The 23,143-nt window shown below is 34.1% G+C and overlaps 2 protein-coding genes across 3 annotated transcripts in view; one reads left to right on the top strand and one right to left on the bottom strand.

The window, feature by feature from the left end:
- The window catches only part of LOC122038609 (nuclear pore complex protein NUP205-like), a 71,798-nt gene extending 55,270 nt beyond the window's left edge, over positions 1-16,528 (top strand). For both annotated transcript variants that reach the window (XM_042598414.1, XM_042598415.1), the window contains exons 41-46: positions 598-735; positions 9,027-9,127; positions 14,863-14,982; positions 15,356-15,428; positions 15,862-15,973; positions 16,071-16,528. In XM_042598414.1, the coding sequence (XP_042454348.1) occupies positions 598-735; positions 9,027-9,127; positions 14,863-14,982; positions 15,356-15,428; positions 15,862-15,945 (516 nt within the window). In that variant the 3' untranslated portion in view covers positions 15,946-15,973; positions 16,071-16,528. The remainder of the gene's footprint in view (positions 1-597; positions 736-9,026; positions 9,128-14,862; positions 14,983-15,355; positions 15,429-15,861; positions 15,974-16,070) is intronic.
- A 3,087-nt stretch (positions 16,529-19,615) lies between these two features.
- On the bottom strand, positions 19,616-22,788 carry LOC122038608 (SPX domain-containing protein 1-like). The gene is made up of 3 exons (XM_042598413.1): positions 22,328-22,788; positions 21,723-21,855; positions 19,616-20,296 (listed from the first exon to the last, which is right to left on the bottom strand). Exons 1-3 carry the CDS (start codon positions 22,613-22,615, stop codon positions 19,857-19,859), a joined length of 861 nt encoding a protein of 286 aa, XP_042454347.1. The 5' UTR covers positions 22,616-22,788; the 3' UTR covers positions 19,616-19,856.
- Positions 22,789-23,143: the final 355 nt, after the last annotated feature.

Genomic DNA, 23,143 nt, shown 5'->3' with positions numbered 1-23,143 from the left:
TGATGAGAGGAACTGCCTTAACTTCTTTTAGATACATGGGAGATTTGTGGCTCTTGGAATTCAGATCTTTGTGGGCTCATTTATATCTTTGTAGTAGTTGTTTCATAACTTGTATACAGAAGAAGGGTAAAAAGAGGTGCTTCTGCAAACTCTGGAACTTAATCAATCACTTGTTTCCCATAGATGAGCTAAAGTAATACAGATGGACAATCTTAGAACAACAATAAGATTCAGTCTTTAAATACATGGGAACATTTTTCTAAAGACTAGCATATCGGGGAACATTGTGCTCCTGGCGACAAAATATCAATTGTTTCTTGGTAGACTATGCAATATTGGAAGCCTTGCGCGAAAGTTTTATTTTCTTTGGTTCTCGTCTGAAACTTTGGCATATTGAATTTAATATATGATTTGTGCTTATGTAAACAAGGAACGACACTTTGACTTTCTGCTCTATTGTTTTTCCTTGTGTGTAGACTTGATTACATTGCTATGTTTGTTATAATATTGCCTTTTCCTTTATGCTATAATTTATAATTTGATCATTCAATTTTTTAAAATCTAATAAATTCTCTCTCCTCTGCTCTGAGGTGGCAGACTATGGATTCTTCTGGGGATCGTGCTGAATCTGGTGCGCATCAGCATCCAACATTGTATATGCTATTGGGTCTTCTCAATTCTGTTACAACTACTCTCGAGAGATCTGGTGAAGAAAAGTTCTTGTTGCTTAACAAGGTAAAATTATTAAATGATATAATTACCTTTGTTGCATTTGTGTTTCAATTGCACTTGTATTTTCTTTCTTATTTCCGCCTCTAGGTCTAATCTACTGATCGATATGTGGCCTTAGTATGGGTAATCTTGACATCTATTGGATTTCTAGTGTAACAGCAAAAATAACAAATTAAACCATATATCTCTATCATGTAAACTCGATAGTCATGCTTGAAATTGGAGAAAAGAGCAAAGAATGAGCATGACAAAATGCAGTAGAATAGAAATAAGAATGATTGTATCCACATGATCCAAATATATCTAAATAAATGCTGCCACTCTTATTAGTACACAGTTGCTACTATCTTGCTTACTGTTCTTGAAATAAGAGCATGCCTGGATGAGTTGGGTTTCTTGCATTGCTGTTATCGATTATAGTAGTTCACATGCCTGCTGTCACACTTAAAATTTTTGAAAAATTGATTGGCTCGAACCGTGTTGCCTCCAACACCATCACCCTATATTCATGTTCTAAAATTTAAAATGAGTTCAAAATTACACAACTAATAAAATATCATCGGACGCAAACTAATATCATCGGACACAAACTCAACATCAAATTTATTCTACTTCATAATTTTAACAACTTGTTTTTCATCAGACACAAATTCAATATCATCATTGTGATCCTCCTTTTCTTCTTTCGATGCAAAATCATCCTTGTGAAGTTCTCACATTCTAGAGGTTCTTCAGAGTTGTAGATTTTTATCTGCTCCACTTGTTTCATCAATCATTTGCTATCTGAGTCCAAAACCTAGTTCAACTTCATCATCTTCTCCATCATCCACAATCCAACCTTGTGCATTTGAAGCATCTTTTGCAAGGACATCAACATTCCTTTGTTTTCAATAATTTAGTATTAAATTGGACAAATACTAGATTGTTCAATCGACCAATCTATTTCTTTTCTTTGTATGAATATAAAAAAAGAGAGTAAATATTATAGTTAGTAACATGAATATGAAACTTTAAAAATTAATACATTACTTTAATTAAAGACTTAGGCTATGGTTGGTAAGAGGTAATCTGCCTTATAATGTAATCAAAATTACATTACAATATTGATTACTTTATTTGGTACAGTGTTAAAGCTGTAATGTAAAGTAATCTGGTTTATAAAAGGTAATAAAGCTTTGTAATATGGATTACAAGGTAAACATCATGTAATTCGATTACATTATGAGGTCACCGTTTAACTAAAATTTAAATGTCAAATATACTCCTATTCTATTTTCAGCATCAACCATTACATTACCAAACATAGTAATATAATCAAGATTACATTACATTACATTACAAATTTTATTACATTACAAGATTACATTATCTCCAACCAAACGTAGCCTTAAAGTTTAAAGCTTACTCCTCCGAATGCACTCTTTCACACCCAGATGAGCATGTAGTTGTTGAAAGTATCCTTAATGCCACTCTTAGCTAGTTGGGTGTGTGAGCATCGTATATACTCCACCATGCATTATAATATATCCTTCATTTTTGACTCAATAATCACTATGATAGGCTGATAGTTTGATTCCACGTTGTTCAGGCCACCTTGATATCTTCTTTAGCTTGAAAAAGCTCCCCATATAGAAACCTCATGCATGACTTTCTATCTCCATCTACCAATCGAATAACTCTTACCAAGGGATAAATATTTTCAAACAAAGTGTCAAACTATTCAAAAAACTCATGCTCATCACAGTAGAGTAAGCTCATTTTTCTTTATTTGTTTTTGACCATTTACATTTCTCCCACATATCACTTGTAAACATGACCCTTAAATTATTTTTTTTTAATCAAACTTTGCAATGTGAGGAAATTTTAAGCACACCTGGTAACTCTTGGTCAGACTAAATCTCTCTTCTTCGTGAAACCTCTTATCAATGGCAAAGTCCTATGGTGAGCATAAATGAAAATGGTAAAAGACTTGGCTTGCTCAATAACTTTTTTATATCGTGGAAGTTTGCCAATACTTTTAAGGATGAGATTAACAGTGTGAGTTGCACATGTACTTCAAAAGATCCTAGGTCTCTTTTCTCTCATCAATTTAGCTGCAGCTATATTGTTGGTGACATTATTTGTTACAATCTGAATAATATTTTGAGCTCCTACTTATTCAATACACTTGTCAACATACTCAAAAATAAGTTCAGATGTATGTGCCTCGTGTGAAGACTTCTTAGACTCTAAAAATGTAGTACCTAGCTTGCAATTAACACACAAATTTAATATGCTTTTTTTTTTCTATCACTTCATGCATCTGGCATGATCAAGCACCCATTCTTTGTCTATTCTTCTTAATGTTTCTTCAGCAGTTACTTTGTTCCTTCTAGTCCAAATTGACCCACTGCCTCCATTAGTTGCTTGAAGCTATCATTATCAACAATATTGAATGAGATTCCATTTTCATAAACCCATCTCCCAATATATTGTTGAACTTGTTGAGTTCTCTATTTGAAAAATGCTTCATTTATATTTTTTTGGCAAAGCACTTTGCTCCCACTGGAACCTACATTTTCTGGAGCAATTATCAATACATATATATTCATGGGGCCAAGTGGAAGAGGTTTGTTTAATTCCATCTATCCCTTCAATTTCAGGATCTTCTTTATCTAGAGAAATAGTCACTTCTATTCTTCAACATTGTTCTTCCATTATTTTATTCTTTTTTTTGTTCCTCCCATCTAAAATAGCCAGTTTGCATTTATTTTTATCTTCTTGAGATATTTTTCGACAATCAGATACATTTTCAGGTATATTTGCTATCTACTCCTTGATCCTATACACTCCCCAGACATCGTTTTTTCACACAACTTGTATTTAATTTTGTCGAGCTTATTAGGATCAATCAACATCCTAAACTCCCATCCAATGTCAATGGACTTTCTCCTAAGAATTCCAGATTCGGGTTGAGTGACGGATGCTGTCGAAGATGGATTGCTTGTCATTGCAATTGTGATGATCTGAAAAGTGATTTTAGAATAAATAGAGGATATAAATCAGTAAAAAAAATTAATATAAATTAGTAAAAAAATATTATCATAATATCAATGTGATTTATATGAATTAATAAAATTTATTAGATTTTTTTTACATTTAAAATATAAAATTATGAATATAAATATGATTTATATGAATTAATAAAATTTATTAGAATTTTTTAATTTTAAATATAAAATATCAGAATATAAATTAATTAATAATATTTATTAAAATTTTTAAATTTTAAATATAATATCATTAGAATATAAATAAGTTAATAAAATTTATAAAAAAATTTAAATTTTAACTATATTTTTTATATAATTTATTTGGATAATTTAATTGGGTATATAAAAGCCTATTCAAATTATCCTATTTAAGTGAGGAGTTGTTGAATTAAATAAATAAAATAAATAATAAATATATTTAAAAAAAATATCGCGAGGCTGCATTGAACACGATGCGACATCGTTGTGCTGAACTCTGATGGCGGCAGGCTCGTTCTTGATCGTGTTTGGGGTCGTTGGACGATTCACTAGAAGCTTCCGACGACTCGTTCGACGGCCCCAGATGCGTCCCGCGAGATCGGAAGCATCCGGGAGGCGAAAAAAATTGCATAAAATAAATTTAAAAATTTACCGATTGTCGAGCTGTTATGAAAGAGGCGAGAGGCAGTCGGGGGTCAACATAGCATGAGATCAATTAGGATTTAGACTTTTAAATGGAATTTTTTTTTTTTTAAAAAAAGTCCAAAATTTCTATAACGCCCAACGCCGTCTAGCACCTTTCCAGTGCGGGTGTCGGCCGCCAAGCGCCTATGCAAGCCGCCTAGGGCACATTTTAGAACACAGCCCTATATCATAAAATAGCATAAATATGCAGATAAAAAATAATCATGTAGGAATTAAATATTGTGAATAACCATATATATCTCATTCAATGTAACGGAATTTAAAATGATGAAAGGGATTCCAAAAGAGAAAGAATCAAATCCTAAGGAACTCTACAAATATTTAGTAATGAACATCAATTCTAACATCCATAAAAAAAATTCATAACTAGTTCTACCCTCTCTTGATCTCGACTACATTCAAGCAAGGAAAATGATGTCTTCCTCTTCTAGCATAGAACCAACTGAGGAATAGTAGTCCACTTATAACATTTTCTCAATTGTGCCATGCTGACTTACCTTTAATAAATCTCTTAGTCAACTATTTAAATCGTCAACAACACCCTTCCATCTACAAATTCTAAACAAACCATGCTTATGTGGAATCACCACACAATCACACCATCCAACTAACCAAAATTAATAGCACAGTTATAAATCCTTCTTGAGAACCTTGATTCAAGAAATAGAGGGTTTCATTGTAGATGATATACCAACACCAGACCAATCAGCAACCTTTCCCTAATTATTTAGAGGTGTATACAGAACAAACTAACACAGTAACACCAACCATTTAAACATCAAAAAATTCATCATCAAACCATTTACTCAATGATGGTGATCCAGCATAACCCAGCAGATGACACTACCAGACCAACTACCATCCAACTGATCTTTCTTTCCCCAATTCATACAACTGTGGATCTGGAACACACTAACAAAATAAACTTCGATCCAACTAATTGTGTATTTAAATTTGAAGATACGCCACTGAAGTGGATACTTCAAAGCTGGCAATTCCTAATATATCCTTTCAACAAATCCAAAATCCAACAACTTGAACACACTACCTTGGAAACTAATGTGCACAGATTAATCAACCCAATGTTTATGTAGATTTACACTTACATTAATAATCCTCATCAATATACTGATCAATATAGATTGGAGAAACACAATTAAATCAGAAATACTTGGTCATGTCTTCAGCAATTATCAAATTCATGAGATTCATTATTTATATCAACAAAAGAAATTAACAACTGAATCTTAACCATGAAGCAGAAAGTTCAACCTTACCTCTGTTGAACATGATCCGAGAGACCTCTTTTGCACAAGCTCAACATTGTGGCTTCCTTCAATCATCAATACCCAAATGCAAGCCAAAACAAGTTTCACTTGCCATCAATGAAATTTTAGATTATATTGTGCACAGTTCAAATTAATCAAACCAAAGTTAAAAATTATACTAACATTTTTAGTCCAACTGAGAATCATAATATATAAAATTATGAAAAATAGAAATATATTTTCACTCATATTGTTCAGAAACCCTTGCATCGGTTATGTCTAGGTATTATATAAACTATAGAAACTATCATAATTAAAACATAGAGTAGACATGAAAAAAAAATGAAATGAAAAATAATAATACACAGGCCAAAAAAAGGAGTTAACAAAACAGATAACTAGATAACTAAAGATTCGTTCGATTTTTTATCAGCAAAGTTCTAAACAAAAGTTGATAACACACAAGTGGCTGAAGCATGAATAGAGGTTGTAGTATCTTCATGTTTATGTTAGGTGTGTCGTCAACGGACTATTAGTCGCATCCCTTTCTCTCCTTGAAGTTCTCGTGGCAAATTGAGGCAAGTACAAGAGGCTGGTAGTGGCGGTGTACATATTCTTGGAAGTCCTCACAACGAGCAAAGGCAGGTAGTTTGGTTTCAAATCGAGGTTGGTAGTGGCAATACTCCGTTTCCCCTAGTCCGATGTTGATTTCATAGCTTTAAAGGAGGGTCTATAGGACTTGGTGAGTTGGCGAGGTGCATCGCCTCATCCTCTTGAAGAGAGTCTAGGATACCACTAGTAGGTGTGAAAGTAGTGAGCTTTGTTGTTAGAAGTATTGTTTTCAAAATTAACCAATCCCATTTCTTGACTGGCCAAAGTGGATCAGCATTGACTACGGTCAATCCTATTTTAGCTAATTTCTTGGACAAAATCATAATTGGCTTAAAACCTATCAAATTTGATTCAAAAGTCAAAGCAACAACAATAACAATCAAATCTTATCCCATTAAGCAAGGTCGACTATATAGATCCTTCTACGTCATTAGGTTCTATCCCCAACTATATTATCATTTGTATTTAAATAAATTTAATCTTGTTTTATTGTTGTTAACCAAGTTTATTTTGATCCTCTTCGTTTGATGTGCATATTGTCATAGTTTTCTATTGCCGGAGCATTTATTAGTCGGTGCATGTTCGCATCATCTTAAACATGTTTTTCTCAATAGGTGTAACCCCTACTTTTTTTCTAATATTCTTATTTCTTATCTTGTCCATTCTTGTATGCCCGCACATTCACCTTAATATCCTCATCTATGTAACTCTTATCTTCTACTCATATGTTCGAGTCATAGTTCAACATTCAAGTCTATATAACATAGCAGCTCTAACCGTCGTTTTGTAGAATTTCCCTTAAGTTTAGAGGTACTTTAGGATCACAAAGAGCATCTGACGCTCTCCTCCATTTCAACCATCCTGTTTATATTATATGTAACATATCTCTGCTTAATCCCTCTATCCTTATGCAAAAATGATCTTAAATACTTAAAATTTTCGGTTACAAAAAATTTATTATCTTTTATCTTAATAATTGCCTCATTACGTCTAATATTGCTAAACTTAAATTCTCTCTACTAAACTTAAAACCTTTCACTTCCAGTGTTTCCGCTTAGATTCGAGTTTAATATTTACTCTTTCACGTGTCTTATCTATCAAACACTATTATCTGTAAACAATATGTACCACGGTACCATGTTTTGGATATGTTCGTTCATGCTTAATGTAAAAAGATAGATACTTGGAGCTAATCCTTAATATTCCTATCAAATTTGATTCAAATTTAAGAAAAATATATGAGGTGATAAAATAAGTTTTAAACATGTGATTTATGAAACAAGAATTGTTAAACATATTACTAAATATTAAAGGATAGATTTGTTAATGACATCAAGATTTGAATTTCCTATATATTTCAAAAATATATAATATTAAATTATACAATTACTTCTATATGATACAGTGAATAAATGGATTGTATTTGTCAGAAAATAGATATCTTAGCAATTAATATTAATTATAAAATGAATATCAAATAATCTAATTTGATTAGCTCAATGCATAAAACAATAGAACATATCCTTTAAGCTTCCCTCTTATTCCCAATTCAAATATACGATATTCCTTGTCCAACCCTATTGGATTCAACTGATTTGATATGACTGGTATTAAGATCCATTATTGGTATATATTTTGCAAAGTATGAGAAGACTTATTGGGTTTTGAGGGTAGAGGTGTCAGTGCATGAGGATGGCTGGATCTGGAATATCTTGACACGAGCAAGCTGGTGGCCTGCCCCACAATGGTAGCTAGTGCCCTTGACTATTCTTGCCTAGAGGATTTGAGGAGTCAGGTTCAGATAAGAAGAAAGTAAGGAGCCCCTCTCTCTCCTTGGTGTGGGCCAACCAGTTGCTTGGCACAGAGAAGAGTGCTCAAATGGAATCCGTGAACAGATTCATGCGCTGAGATTTGTCTAAGGTGTTGCTGCTTTCAATGGCTTTCTTGTAGAGGTGGCCACACAGGTTGGAGTGAGAGGTGTGACAAAGAGACTTGGAGCATCAGACTAGGAATGATGCAGGGATCGTCTCTGACAGATGTGGTGTCGCCGATGCCTCAATACCACCTTGATATGCGCTGGTGGAAGTGATTGTAAGCAGAGAAGATTGAGGAGTGAAGGGTCCAGTTTGGATCTCGTTGAAGAGCATGTCATTGCCAGAGAGGTTTGTCATGTGGCATTGTGTTGAAGATGTCATGAGCACCTAAGAGGACAAGCAGAGGATGCACAAGATGTGGATCTGGTGCTAACATAGGTCTCGGTGTGACTGAAAGGAGGGATCAAATGCATGTTGGTGGCTGCCAAAATAATGCTGCATTCATCGGCAAGTAGATGAATAACACAGATGACAGTGAGATATATGTGGAAAGGATAAAGGTAAGGCCGGTAACTTTTTCTTAAGGAGAAAGCCTCTTGAAAAACCCTAACCTGAAGAAAGGGGTCTTAGACTATGTAGAATTTTGGTAAATATTGTACTTCATTCATATTAAATGAGACAGGGACTGAACAGATATCAATTACACTATTAATATAATATCTCTAACACTTCCAAAATATAAAATATTTACTGTGTTGGTAAATCCCTACAATTCTATTAAATTCTTGACTTTATTTACTTTTTTTTGGCTAGATAATTGCTTTTATTGTTGTTTAAGTACTAGTAGTTCAAGTATATTGCTTCATGTCTATTATGTTTTCTAGATTCAGGATATTAACGAACTATCAAGGCTGGAGGTTGATGAAGTAATCACCCTATGCATGAAACAGGGTTATGTTTCTTCTTCTGATAATATAAGGAAAAGGTAATGATAAAATCACTTCAACCGCAGTTCTTTTGAATTGTCTTTAATGCTCCTGCATTTACTAGAAGCAATATCTTTTTTGCGTTGAAAAAATATAAAATTATGTTCCACCTGTTTTGAAATTTTAAGGGGCTACATTGTTTATAGAGATTGTTTTCTGTACCTTATGTTAAAGGAATTTCTTTTGGCAATTCATGATTTCAGTTATATGACAGTAAAGAAGCAAATATGCTTTGTAAACAAAAATAGGACCTAGGTTTTAATTTGCATTTGCTGAATATATCATCCATGACTAACAATAGAAGGATTGGCTAAAAACTGTCAAAGGTGGCAGCCAATCATATTTAACTTTTCACACATGGCAATTATTAGAACAATGTTCCCACTTAAGATATGATGAATATTGTAATTTCTTATGACTGGAGAACCATCAATAAACAGATTTTGCTTCAGGGGGAAAAGGAGAATTCTGTAACCAATTTAATGATTGGCTTCATTTACAGTTATTTATTCGTCATCAGTAACCACATTGCTATTATTGGTAAAACAAGCTTTGGTATGAATTTACTTCCAACAACTTATAGCTTCTATGGACCACAATCTTTTGTCAAGTAGCTGAATATATACATTTCGAGTTGGTGTCAAGAATATTTCTATTGAAGGAATCACATTTATTGGGTATTAGGTGTAATGAGTTTAGTCACATTAGTACTTTTACATAGGGTTTTGATATTATATATATGTACACATGTAAAAGTTATTTATATAATAAGGCAACATAACATTTCTTTTCCTTAAGGGTAAGACTTCTGATTTCAATGTGACACCTGGCCCACTCCACCTCCATTAGATCCTCCTTTTATATGTCCACAGTTTCATGCGCAGACCCAATAACATGTTGAGCCTTCCTCTTCCATGAAAGTCTTACTATTTCTTGATGATACTTCTGCCTTGAGTTTGTACCTCATACCATCTGAACCATGAGTTCATCTTGTGAACATGCATTCAGAACATCATACAGTTTTTGCTTGTTCAAAACACCATTGGGCATCACAATACCCTGGATGTTTTCCCTACCATGCATGACAATCCCCCTCCTTTTGTTCCATTTTGACTTTGTCCTTCATGAGACTCAGTTGTTCTCCATCTGCTTCCTCATCATTCAGGACCGTGACAACACCAACACTTTGCACCGTAGGCAGTCAAGCACAATGCAAGCTACCAAGAGGTCGTTGTTTTTCTTCATTAGATGAAGGCCCCAAGGCTTGCCCTACTAGTGTTGTAGCCTTCTTCTCTGTAGACCGTGTTGTGCCTACTTTGAAATTCCAACAGCCAGCAATCCTCATATGGACCAATCATATTTCATCTAGATTAATGCAGATGAAGACCAACCATAAACCATCAGCCTTAGTGTTGCTACTAAGTCTTTCACGACCCTAAAGGCGTCGTACCTATATGAGGATAGCCTCCTTTCTCATGACAATATTTACCACTACATCATAACCATAGAATACCACTACTAAAAGGAATAATTCATTCAACTAGAAATAAATATATAGACACTAATCAAAATCGTTTTCAATATTGTCAGAGGGTATCTCTAAACATGAGCATCATAAAATAATTAATCTAAACCATGAAAATTGACTTAGGTCTTTGAACCTAGAAGTCAAACGAAAAGTTGAGAGTGAACACGCAATACAAAGTGAAGTAAGAGGCGATGTGCATGATATACTATCATAGAAAACAAAAAATAATATTGAGTAAGTTAATTGAATTGTATGTTTTTTAGCATCGTGGCAATTAATCAATTCTCCTTTAGTTCTGAAATAGTTTCATCATCTTCTCTTGTTTCCTCTTTTCTTCTTTTATATTAATACATTTTCATTCTTTCTTTAATAAATTTATATAGAGGTAAACGATCCGCAATTCACTCGGTTAGTAGTAGTTCATTTAATCTTGTATTACTTAAGTAGAAACAAGTTGTATTTCAGTTTCTTTATTCTTCATTATTCTTAAGGTCGTTCAAATTCCTTTTATTATAGTTTCTATTACCTATCAGCTCCTATTAAAGTTTGTGTTATCACTCATGACCATGGTACACAAGTATAAAACAAGGAGAAATTAAGAGCATTGTAAAAGGTCAAATGATAAATATCAAAGGAAAGATTGTACAATAGTTTTTGAAGTTAAACCTTCATATGTTTTATCACCCACATATACATTCATCTTAATGTATATTAATTAGGAAGCAAGTGCAATAAAAAGGGCAGCTCATTGCATGAAGCTTCCGTGGGGGAAGGGTCTATTGTATTGCAAGAGGTTGTTTCTGCCACACGAACTTGGGACCACTAGGTCACATGGAAGCAATTTTACCATTGCGTCAAGACTCTCTTTTAAGCAAGAGCAATAAAATATTAAATAAAATTTCACTCTTTAAATCGTCTTGATTTGTAGAGTAGTTTTTGAAAGTAAACTCTCCTCATGTATATTACTCAAATATATATCAAAATGTATAGTAGGAAGAAGTACAGCACAATAAAACATTAAATTATTTTGTAATCGTTCTAATAAATTTGATCTTTAATCCGTTTTATGACGCAAGATTCTTTTAAGTTTTCCCCCTTTGAAAACACATATTCAATTAATCTTTGTAATAATGTTTCATCAATTTAATAATGCACAAGGAAAATATCAAATAGAATCAATCAAGAAACACCCACCTGAACAAGAACTTTTTGCATCGGTTCGCCCTAAAAAACTCTAAACCTCTTTGGCTGATGGATCTACAAGGATACACCAAAAGAATCTTATATTAAGCCCTAAATGACAAGACAAACACGAACAATGAAACACAAAGGCAAAGGGCTTAGGCAAAACTTTTTGTGCATGCATATAGGATTAAACTCTTCCTCAAGAAGGATTAATTATCTTCCAATGAAATAGCCTAAAGAATAAATTTTAATTTAATGACAACTTAAATGTAAGGTACTAAAATCAACCGATAGAGCATACAAAAAGGATTTTAATCTTGTTGTTCCTAAAGGAGAACGATAACACTAACTATGAATGACAGAGATCAAAACAGTAACTGAACAAAATGGGACATATGTGCTGAATTGATTGAATAAGTTCCTAGTTTCAGCTTTAAAGGAAGATAAAAAAAAAGATGGATAAAAGGATTTCACGATCAATAATACAAGAAGAGGAGAGACGAAATAACTCCACTGCTGTTCTTCATGGTTTGCTGCTCGTGCCAAAGTCGTAGGTGCAAGAATAACAGCGTTGTAGTGATGTTATCCAGACAAGAGGGGAGAAAGGAACAACAATGGTGGTGTCACTGCGGTGTCAGCAGTGACACTGTAGAAGCGACAGAGGTGCAACGGTGGAGGCAGTGGTGTTATGTGCGATGATGTCGAGTGGTGATGATAATGGAGATGCAGTGTGTGAACAAGGAGAGTGAGAGGGTGGTGATGATGTTTAGTTTCTGTTTGCGAGGAAGGGGGTAAAAAAAGGTAACAAACAGGCAGGGAGAAGAGTGGGTTGGGGTATCACTTGCAATTTTTGCAATTAAGTTTACTGTAGTTTGGATCTGGCTTTGTCTCAGATTTGTGCTGTGCAATTAAGTCAGCAACCTCCCTCGAAGCAGCTGCACTTGAGAAATCTTACATAAATGGCTAGCATGCCTTTGCTACCTCGATTCTGCTGATATTTCTTTCATCAACGGCATCAATTATTGCATGTTTTTCCTTTCTTTGCAACCTTTGGGTCATTCTAAGCCTAAGCATTATCAGGCTGCCTCCAACCACTTCTGGCCAAATTATTAACTGCCTCTTCAAAACATGGGAACAGCCACTTCTATCTTTTGAAATTTACCAACACATCGACTTTTTGATGTTGAATATCCTCTTTCTGATGACCTCTCTCTTGATTGCTAAAATTATATTCATACTCATCTAATGGTTGATATCCATCTGTATCATGTTCTGCTGCATTTTCTTTTTTTTTTTATCTGTATCTCTGATCTTCTTTTACTATCTATGTCTTCAATCTTCTTTTATTTCTGTAAGATTTGAACAGAGAATTTTCTCATTCTCATGTTGCTATGTCCTGTAAAGAGTTGAGTTGTACTATGCATTTCCAGTGAAGATCTTTCCTTGCTTTCCTATGCCTAGCAATGTCGAGCTATGGTATGTTGTATGGCATTACTTAAGCAAGAAATTCAATAGACTTGTTCCTGATATCTCGTCATATTAATTTCATTTCATCCTTTCTGTTTTTATCCTCTGTGGTCCAACCCATTTCCCAGGACCCACACTGGCAGGAGCTTCGTGCACCGGCTACCTTTTCTCTTTTTATCCTCTCTTTCATCATTGTAGTGTTTATGTGACAATGAAGCAATATAATATTTCTTTTTCCCAAATTCGACACCTCTAGTAGTGAAATTTGCAACCCTAGCACCACCAAATAAAAAGAAGCATTTCACAATATATCAAATGTTTGAGACTTGACCACATGCTGCGTTACTTAGACTCAGTTATGAGTATTTGACATGGTATGGATGCACAACTATTTCTAAAAAATTTTACATGTGATCAATAGAAATTTATGTGTCCACTTGAAATATCGAAATCTGAGTGTTATTATTTTTTTTTTCTTGGAGTAATTTCTAACACCTATGGATGTGGATGGATGTGTAGAGCTAGAAGGAAAGGCAAGGCAGAAATTAATGTTATAGTTGACTAGCTGTTGGATCTAGTTTATAGTAAGATAAAATTAGTTATAATTAAACGAGTATTTTTTAAGATGCCCAATTGAGCATTAGATAAATTAGTCAGTTAGAATAATGAAGTGATTGAAGGTGTGCAAAGAATTTTTTTGGAAATGATCCAGGTATTGCAATTAGTAAGGTTTTACAAACTAAATGGTTGGTGCAATTGATGTTTCTATTGTAGCCAGTGCAATTGGCATGTTAATTTTCTTTTATTAGTTTTCTGGGCATCATTAGCTACAATTGTTTCATTCTTAGGGTGAAGTGAAACACTTGTGGTTCATGCTTAAGTTTCACATTTTTGTGATGCCAAGCGTGCTAGGATTGTGTTTGAATATTATTTATTTATTTTGTAAATTAGTATTGCCATATCAAGGATACAAGTTTTTAAGAAGCTGCATGCCAATAGGGAAATGATATTGTTGAAGCCATTTACACGCTCTACAGTATTTTCCTCCTTTTTTCATCTGTTGCCTGAGAGTTGAATTGACATTTTAATCAAGTATTGAAATTCTTCTTTTCATTGATGATATTTTCATTTGTTTTGTGAAAGCATTCCACTCAAGGGACAGCATTTGTCTCAACTAGTGGAGCTAGTGTCAATAGAGTTTTATCATTTGATACTTGCATATCAGCTTTTCAACAATTGAATGATTATTTAATTTTAGAATACAAGGGGAAAAAACATTTTTGAAGTTGCTTCAAAATTCATTACAAATGTTGAGATATAGATTGATTTCGAATAGAAGGAATAGGGATGAATCTGTGCAAGTACCATTCAATTTGTAAAGAATTAACATCACGTCCTTGTTTCATGCATTGTTATAGCATGTGGGATTTCTTTTGTGCCTATTCTTTTTCATTTATTACACGTGCTTATCCTCCTACTTTTTCCAGAGTAGGGATGAATCTGTGCATATGAGTTTTTCTTTAACAGTGGCTTTTTCATATTTATCCGATACAGGAGATACATTGCAATGATAGAGATGTGTCGCATGGCTGGAAATAGGGACCAGCTTATCACACTTTTGCTTCAACTTGCTGAACTAATCCTCAACATCTTGCTTTTTAGCCTTCAGGATGAGTATGAATATTTTACTTAGCTAATCCGTGACCATCCGTGTATTATATAAATTATCGTTGGCCTTAGTTGTATAGCTTTCATAAGGGAATCACTAAGATGGATTATCCATAGGAATGCAATTGTCCATCCCCAATTTCTGCTAGTTATGCACTTTCTTTACCTTTATGGTGGATGATCTTATATGGGTTCAGGGTTTAATTTTTTTAAAATGAAAAAAAAATGTTATAGCCTTGGATGACCTAACAAAGAGTATCTTAGGTTGTGAGGCACAGTAGCACTTCATGCCTGGCCTTCCAAAATAAAAATTATATGCAACAAAAACATGTTTTATTCAATTCCTAATCTGTTACTCAATTGTTGTTTTGTTTGCCAGGATAAGTGATTTGCAGTCATCGTTTAGTGACAACATGCATCCAATTTTAGATAGGATCGAGCAACTGAAAGAGGTATGTCTGGAGAATTTGAAGAACTGGTTACTTATAGTTAAGTGTTTATTATTTTATGACGATACGTGACTGTAACTGACTTACATTTAGTTGTGCATTCTTGCTGTTCTATATTCATCTCACCTTACTGTCATGATGTCCCAGGGTTCCAATAATTTTGTCTGATAGTTGAAGTTGATCAAATGTTTATTTATTGCTAAAGCAGATTTGACTATGAACTGAAATGTTTATGAAATAGTGTAGTCAAACTTTGGTGCTTGTTTAGGAACACTCAGGTAGGAGCATTTTTATGGCAGTAGCCACTCAAGATTTCGGCACACATCACATAGACTTGATATTTTACTGAAGCCTAGACCATTTATTTTGGCTTGCCAGATACAATTTAGTTTTCTAAATAGCTAGATTTGAATCCTCATATGTTTTGAATGAGCAGGACAAAATAGGGCACAGCTTGAAGTTTTTACAGAGAACTGCCAGCATTCTCAAGGATATTCTTATCAGGAGCATAGCAATCTGAATTAATCATGACTTATATTACCTTTCAGGTAAGTGTACCTCATCCTCTATTTTCCAACTTGATCCATCTTCTGTTCTATATATGTTGTCTTCCCCCTGTAGAAATACAATTTGCAATGTGTTCAGGTTATATGCTCTGTCAACATTGCTAGTCAGCACGGAGATTCTAGTGTATGGTCTATGAGTCTCTTATGCGATGGCTTTGATCGCTTGCTGGCAAATTTCATGGGATAGCTTGAGCGTCGATGCACTGGGACAATGTGAACAGCTTCATGATTTTCTTGAAGTCGAATAGCGCATGCATGGTGTACATTTCAGAAGGATTGTTGAGTTGAGTTGTGCTACGGAAAACTGCCTATAGAAGAAGAGTATCTCTTTGCTGCAGTCGAGAAAGTGTATAGTAGAGCTGGATTTTGAATGATTTTTCAACTAGGAATGTAACGTAGAAAATCATGGTTGGTGAGCAAAGCTATATTATTATTATTATTATTATCATAGCGGTGACTTGAATCTCCTTCGTATGCCACAAAATGTAATATAATTTTGCATCTTGCTAATTATTGAATAATGTTTTTTTCCTATTATGCGAATTGGTGAATTATTGCTAAATTTGGGTATATATATATATATATATATTGTTATTTCATCAACTTGATCGGTTCTTCCAGCCTGCCTGCCCGATTGATTGATCAATTAGTCTGCCCAATTTGACTAGCCCAATGGCCTAATCAATTCACTTCCCCACCTAATTGGTCCGGCCTGACTGATTCAGGTGACAGGCTGATTTTCTATACAATGAGAGTTTCAGTCAATTCAGAGTAGAACTTTCTTGTCCCTATGGATTAGCACAATTGATATGTATTTGATATAATAAATTTTAAAGTTGATTTTCAATGGATGAAAAAATATCTTATTAAAGTTTGATCTCTTTTATGTAAAAATTGTTGTACTTAAACAAATGCCTTAGAAGAGCCGCTGAAATGATAACTTTGTTTTTTTATACAGAAGTAGAACTTTCTCCCAAATATCTAATTTTTCACACGATTTTACCATTTATATTTTCAGAATTAACATGTAAATAATTAGATTAAGCATTCAAGAGAAAATTTGTGATAAAAGGTGATTCGTTGTTAATCTATTTTTAGACTAAGAGGGTGTTTGGTTAAATTTATTAAAAGTATCTTATAAGATCTAATAACTTATAAGTTGTTTTAGGAGCTTATAAGCTGTTAGATTTTATTTTAAAAATAAGTCGTTAAAGTGTTTGGGTGAACTTATTATAATCAACTTAAAGGTATTAATATGTTTGGTATTATAAGATCTTTTTATTAATAAAATTATTAAAAAGGGTATACATGTATTTTAATTATTGCATGTAATAAAGTTACGAAGGTATAACTTAAATTAAACATATGTTAAGCATCGATTTTTTTTAATAAAGTTAACATAAATTTCAAACAATTAAAAAGTTAAATAACAACTAATTAGTAATAATTAAAAGAAAATTTAAGACAAAAAAATTTATAATCAACAAATAATTAAAAAAATAAAAATATTACTTTAACCATGTGTTGCAAGTTCTTGTGGAACTCCATTCTCCAAATGCTTAATTATTTGCGTTGCTTTCGACACTTGTGTTGCCTTCGGATAATAGAGTGTTTTGGTCTTCAAATTGTTAGCTTTCACGATGTCCACTGCCAACTTCAATCTCATTAACTCAAACACTTGCTAAGCATATAAGGTAATCAGGAAGGACAACCAGTTAAACATAAATTTGGTAGAATTGAAAATTGAGTTGATGCAACCGAAAATTAATAATATTCAGTGTCAGAACAAAATCTCATTTCAATATAAAGCAAAATGATATTAATGAAAACAACAAAGTGAAATATGACGAAACAATTTAAGCAATTGAATAGCAAATACATGACTAAAAAAATCTAACACAAATTATCGTCCACTTCTTGCAATTTTCATAGCAATTGAATCACGCACTGCCACCCAATATATATTGCCAGGACTATCTTCATTCTCCATCGTAGAGTTTGTTGTAAATATATTGTGTTCGGTAGATAATTGATAACTTTCATACTCCGTTATTCGGAATGCCTCATCTGAAACATTTTTCTTTCTTATATAGTCGTGAACGGCCATTGTCGCCAGCACAATTTCTCTGTGTATCAATATGATAATAAGGCATATCAACCAAAATATTCTATCTTGCTTTCCAAACTCCAAATGTTCGTTCAACACAATTTCTACATGACGAGTAGTAAAAATTGAATTTTTCTTTCAAATTTCTAAGTGCAGATAGTTGCAAGGTCCTAGCTCGGCGAAAGTCTTCAAAATGATACCTTACTCAAAGTTGGATTTGATGTGACTCCTTGGTTTCTATTGTCTTGATTTCCCATTTCCAAACTAACAAAATAAAACAACCAAAAAAGTAAATGAGGAAGTACAATCAACAATGGAGTTTGGATAGGGGAATGATAAAACTAAAAAGATGATATTGATATTTTTTGCTAATTTACGATTCATATTTCTATGTCACAATATAGTGTATAAGTGGTTTCTGTTGGTCCAAATTAAGCAAGTTTAATGGAATTCTTGCCGTGGATGAGAATTTAAAGCATTTCCATCAGCAACATAGCTACAAATTGTTTTATAGGACATCTTCTCATTTTATGATGCTGAAGCATATTAAATTAAAATTCTGGAGTATTTTACAATGAAAATTATCGTCTCATAGTAGTCAAAATATTTTTGAAACCATAAAATTTATAACTTAGGGAAGCAAGAAGGCCGAGACAAGTCAAGAGTCTTCTTGAAACAGAGATAAATCTATAATTGATGATATTGTAAATATTTTTATCATCCCAATGATAAATCGTCTCAACACACTAATATATTTTGGATACCAAAGACTATGGAAAAAATTTAACAGATTTGCATACATAAAGACACTTTGATCACAAACTATAAGATACCTTCAAAGCATGAGTCATAAGATTGATAAACAGATTTGAAGACAAAAACAATACTGAAATCCGAGAAAAAAACTGAACCAAAGCATATTCAATCAAGGATTACTAATCTTGCAACTACCATTGGACGATAAGCATATAGAAAGAAATTTGATAGAAAAAATAAATTCTAACCATACATTGTTGAATTTCTGCACCAGGGGAGAAAAGAATTGGAAAGGAGCGTCGATGGAGAAGATGACACAACGCTGGAAGAGATGTCGACGGAGAAGATGACAAGTGCTGGAAGAGATGTCGACGTAGAAGATGACAAGCGCTGAAAGAGAAATCGACGAAAAAGATGACAAGTGCTGGAAGAGAAGTCGGCGAAGAAGATGAGAAACGCTGGAAGAGAAGTCGACGATGACAAGCACTAGGTTTATAAAATTAATGGATAAGATAGAGATTTATGAAATAATATAAGGATATTTTAGAAAAGAAAATTATTAAAATAAAATCTTTTTTAAAAAAGTAGAGTCTCCCATATTTTTTTAAAAACAGCTTATAAACTTCAAAACAACTTATTTTGACAACTTATAAACTATTTGAAAAAAATTTTACCAAACAAATTTGAAGAGCTTATAAGCTCCAAAACAGCTTATAAGCTATTTTAAAAAGCTTATAAGCTCAACCAAACATCCTCTAATATAAAAAGGTAAATAACCGATGATTATTAGCTATTAGTACAGTTGACCAAGGTATAAGGAAAAACATGTTCGGATATATTGAGTTTTGATCAAGACCAGACCTCATGTGACAACACTTAATGCTTCAACTATCATACCATCCAGGGGACCTTTAAGAGAATTTATGGAAATATAGAGGGAAGACCATTTCCAAACAAAATTACGAGACAACCAAGGTTTCTAGTGTTGCTGGTGCAATGCTGTTACTCAGCTACTTGTTCTACCACAGGAACGCTATTCCGCCACCTTTCTTCCAACCCATTACTCTTCAAAGGAGGCAGCGAAAAGAAACTGACCGTCGAACTTCTACTCCTAATCTGTTTCAAGGACCGCAGTGCTACTATCGTGCTCTTCATGTATAAGCTCTCCATATACTCGATCTCCTCCAACTCTGGAACCCCTGCGGCCAAACAGGAACCTGATTGTGCTGGCTTCCTTTCTCCGTTCTCTGTGTTGCTTTCTCCTGAAGTTGATGGTGGGTCGTTCTTGGAGAAGAGGTGGTCAAGCATCGCCACACACTCCTTCACAAGTTTGTTAAGCAGATCGGTCGTAAAGAATGGCTGCTTAAGAACCTTTTGGATGAAGGGCTGCCTGATAAGTGCTCCAGTTCTTTTATCATACTTTTTCAGTATTTTCACTAGACCTGAACATCACAAATAAACGCAATCAGACAAAGGATTGGCCAAAAAACATACATACCAAAAGAAAAGAGAGCAGTTCATCAATAATACTGCAGCCATTTGTAATTTACAGGATCTTAAATATAGTATATATTGTATCGCTCAGTAAGTAAATATATCATTAAACAAACAAGAGATCCACAAAACAAAGACTATATATATTGTTTACTAACTCAGAGGAGTATCCCTTGCTTCTGAATAGATAGTATAGTTGCCAGGCGAACCATTAGCGTCCATCCATTTCAAAAGTTCCCACATCAAATAGCAAATGCCGAAACAAGTTAAAAATCATGTCCAATATTATGGAGCTATATTTTTCTTTTTCATATAATAATTTCTAGATATTCTACTTCACATATATCATTTTCTAAGTTGTTCACAATTGTTTATAATTATTTTGTTCAGCACCAAGCTGCAAAACCCATCTGGATAAACAAGGCTCAGCTATAAACATTTTGCACTGGGCATTAACCATTAGAAAAGGGGGAACTTTAATTACATTAATTCAAGCAAGAATGATTCTTGGTGTTTGATTTAAAGTATTCTCATCATTCAATTCTTTTTTCTCCATTTCTTCTCCATACGATGTTTAGAAAGTTATATGAAAACATACCTAGGGGATTTTTTTTTTAAAAAAAAGAGCTAATTGGTGTGATATTTTCATGAATTTGAACTATGCTGAAAATAAGAAAAAATAGATTCAGCTACGTGCTACAATTCTAACCTTTCAAATAATGGCCACCTAGTCAAATTAGAGGTAATCCAATTCTAAAATATATGTTGGAATCATAGCCAGTCTTATTATTTTTAAAGAACATGAATCCGCTCCACTCAACTGCCCACACACCTGGAATAGTTTTGATAGATGTTAAAGCATAACTCTCAATAGCATAAGCTTTTCGGAGAAGTGCTCACTCGATCAAACATAAAAGTAGTTGTTTCCTTATTTATCAGACTCAGATCATGACTAACATAACGCGAGCTTCCTTCCTAACAACTTGAAGAAGTATGATCGGAAAATTTAACAAATAATACATGCAGTATCTAATATATTAGTTCAGTGTTTGAAAACCTCAATAAGTCAAACCCATTTGGTTAGTCTAAATCAGTTAAACTGCATCAATAGAGTTCTCTGTTATGGAAGTTACAACAGGAGCTGCTTAATTGTGTCACCATTGATCAATTCGTCAATGTGTCTGCTGAGTGCTAACATGTCATAGCCTAGCAAAGCAAAATTACTAAGCGATATATCATCAGCCTAATGAACCTGATCAATTCGTAAGTGAATGTAGGATAAAACCCACAAATTGCCTCAAGTTAAAAATACCCTACACAAAAACAGATCAAGAAAATGATGAATACTTGGCAAGAAATGGTATGAAAACCTACCAGTGTAGTTCAGGGCACTGTAGTTCTCGAGAAGAACCATCTCTCCATGAAAGTTTACAATTTCCTTCCTTACTTTCATCAACTCCTCCTTGGAACCCCTAGAGATGGCTGCAGTGACTCGATCCTGCAAGTCCTGCACATTCACAGATTCATGTCGATGCAATTGAGTGAACTATCCCATAATTACCAACAAATAAAGCATTCTTTTCTTAAAAAAAAGCGCGATCTAGCCATGAATCAGTCTAAAAAGTCACTCTAAAAAGAGAAGATAGGGGAAAGAGACACGATCAACCTATTTACTCGTTCCATCGCGAGGAACAAGAAGTGTAGATTTAACATACAAATAATAATTTATTTGCGCCCACGAGTTTCAGTAGCCATATTACATTTCCGCCTGTCCAGATTTCAAAACAAACTATAACTCCTCAAACCTAATTCTCCATGGAGTAGCGGCGCGTCAAATCAGAAAGTTTACCATACCAAACGATTTAGTTGATGGTATCTGAAATTGAGATCGAAATCGAAACCTAATTCCAATTTCCCGTCCTATTTATCATTCATCAATTCATACAACCACCGGAAACCGAACAAGAAAAGCCACACACCTTTTGGCGGATGATGTACTCCTCCTCCTTCTCGACGAAGAAAGTATTAAACTTGTCAAGCTCGGCCTCAAGGAGACTCACGAACTCCTCCTCCTCCTCCTCAGCCGTGGAGGAAGGCGCGTTGTCGCCGACGGCCACCTCATCGGCCAACTTGGCCCGCTTGGCCGGCAGATCGGCGCCGGATATTAGCTTGAGTCGCCGCTTGAGGTCCTTGTAGGAGAGGAACTTATCCCTCCACTCCGGCAGCGTCTCCTCGATCTGGCTGCTGAGGTTCTTCCCAAACTTCATCACCAAGACGCAATCTTTCCGATCTAGGATCGAAGCCAACGAGGATCACGAAGGAATGAGCGCAAAAGGGGGGAATTTTGGAATAGAGCGAGAGGAGAGAGAGGGGGTCATATAAAGGAAAGAGATGATAAAGAAGAAGAGGGAATATGCCGGACGATGAAGAATGGAATATGCGGGAGGGGGAGGCGGAGAGGATATCTTGGGTTTTATTCCGTTGCTTTGTTTGTGTTTTTTGAAAATAAATTTATTCTTTATTCATGGTGACAAAAGATAGTTCGTTCTTCCCAACGCATCCATCAATCGATCAATACGGAGGAGATAAATCACAGGAGATATTTATTTCAACTTTGCCAAAATTCGAATCCTAGACCTCATGATGATAATACTTCATGTGCTAATTATTAGAAGTACTTCACCATCTTTATTCTTACCCATCGAGCTGAACACAAGTTTCAATTTATTAATTTAATTTAATGAATTATATAAATTTATTCATTTTAAATATATTAAACTAATATAAATAAATTT

The sequence above is a fragment of the Zingiber officinale genome, chromosome 1A (genome assembly GCF_018446385.1).
Source record: "Zingiber officinale cultivar Zhangliang chromosome 1A, Zo_v1.1, whole genome shotgun sequence".
Taxonomy (NCBI): Eukaryota; Viridiplantae; Streptophyta; class Magnoliopsida; order Zingiberales; family Zingiberaceae; genus Zingiber; species Zingiber officinale.
This window is presented reverse-complemented; position numbering and strand designations above follow the sequence as displayed.

Coding starts and splice junctions, on each gene's coding strand:
- LOC122038608 (XM_042598413.1), bottom strand. CDS start 22,615: ATGAAGTTTGGGAAGAACCTCAGCAGCCAGATCGAGGAGACGCTGCCG. Junction 21,856..22,327: donor AGTACATCATCCGCCAAAAG/GTGTGTGGCTTT, acceptor GTGAATGTGCAG/GACTTGCAGGATCGAGTCAC. Junction 20,297..21,722: donor CAGTGCCCTGAACTACACTG/GTAGGTTTTCAT, acceptor TGTGATGTTCAG/GTCTAGTGAAAATACTGAAA.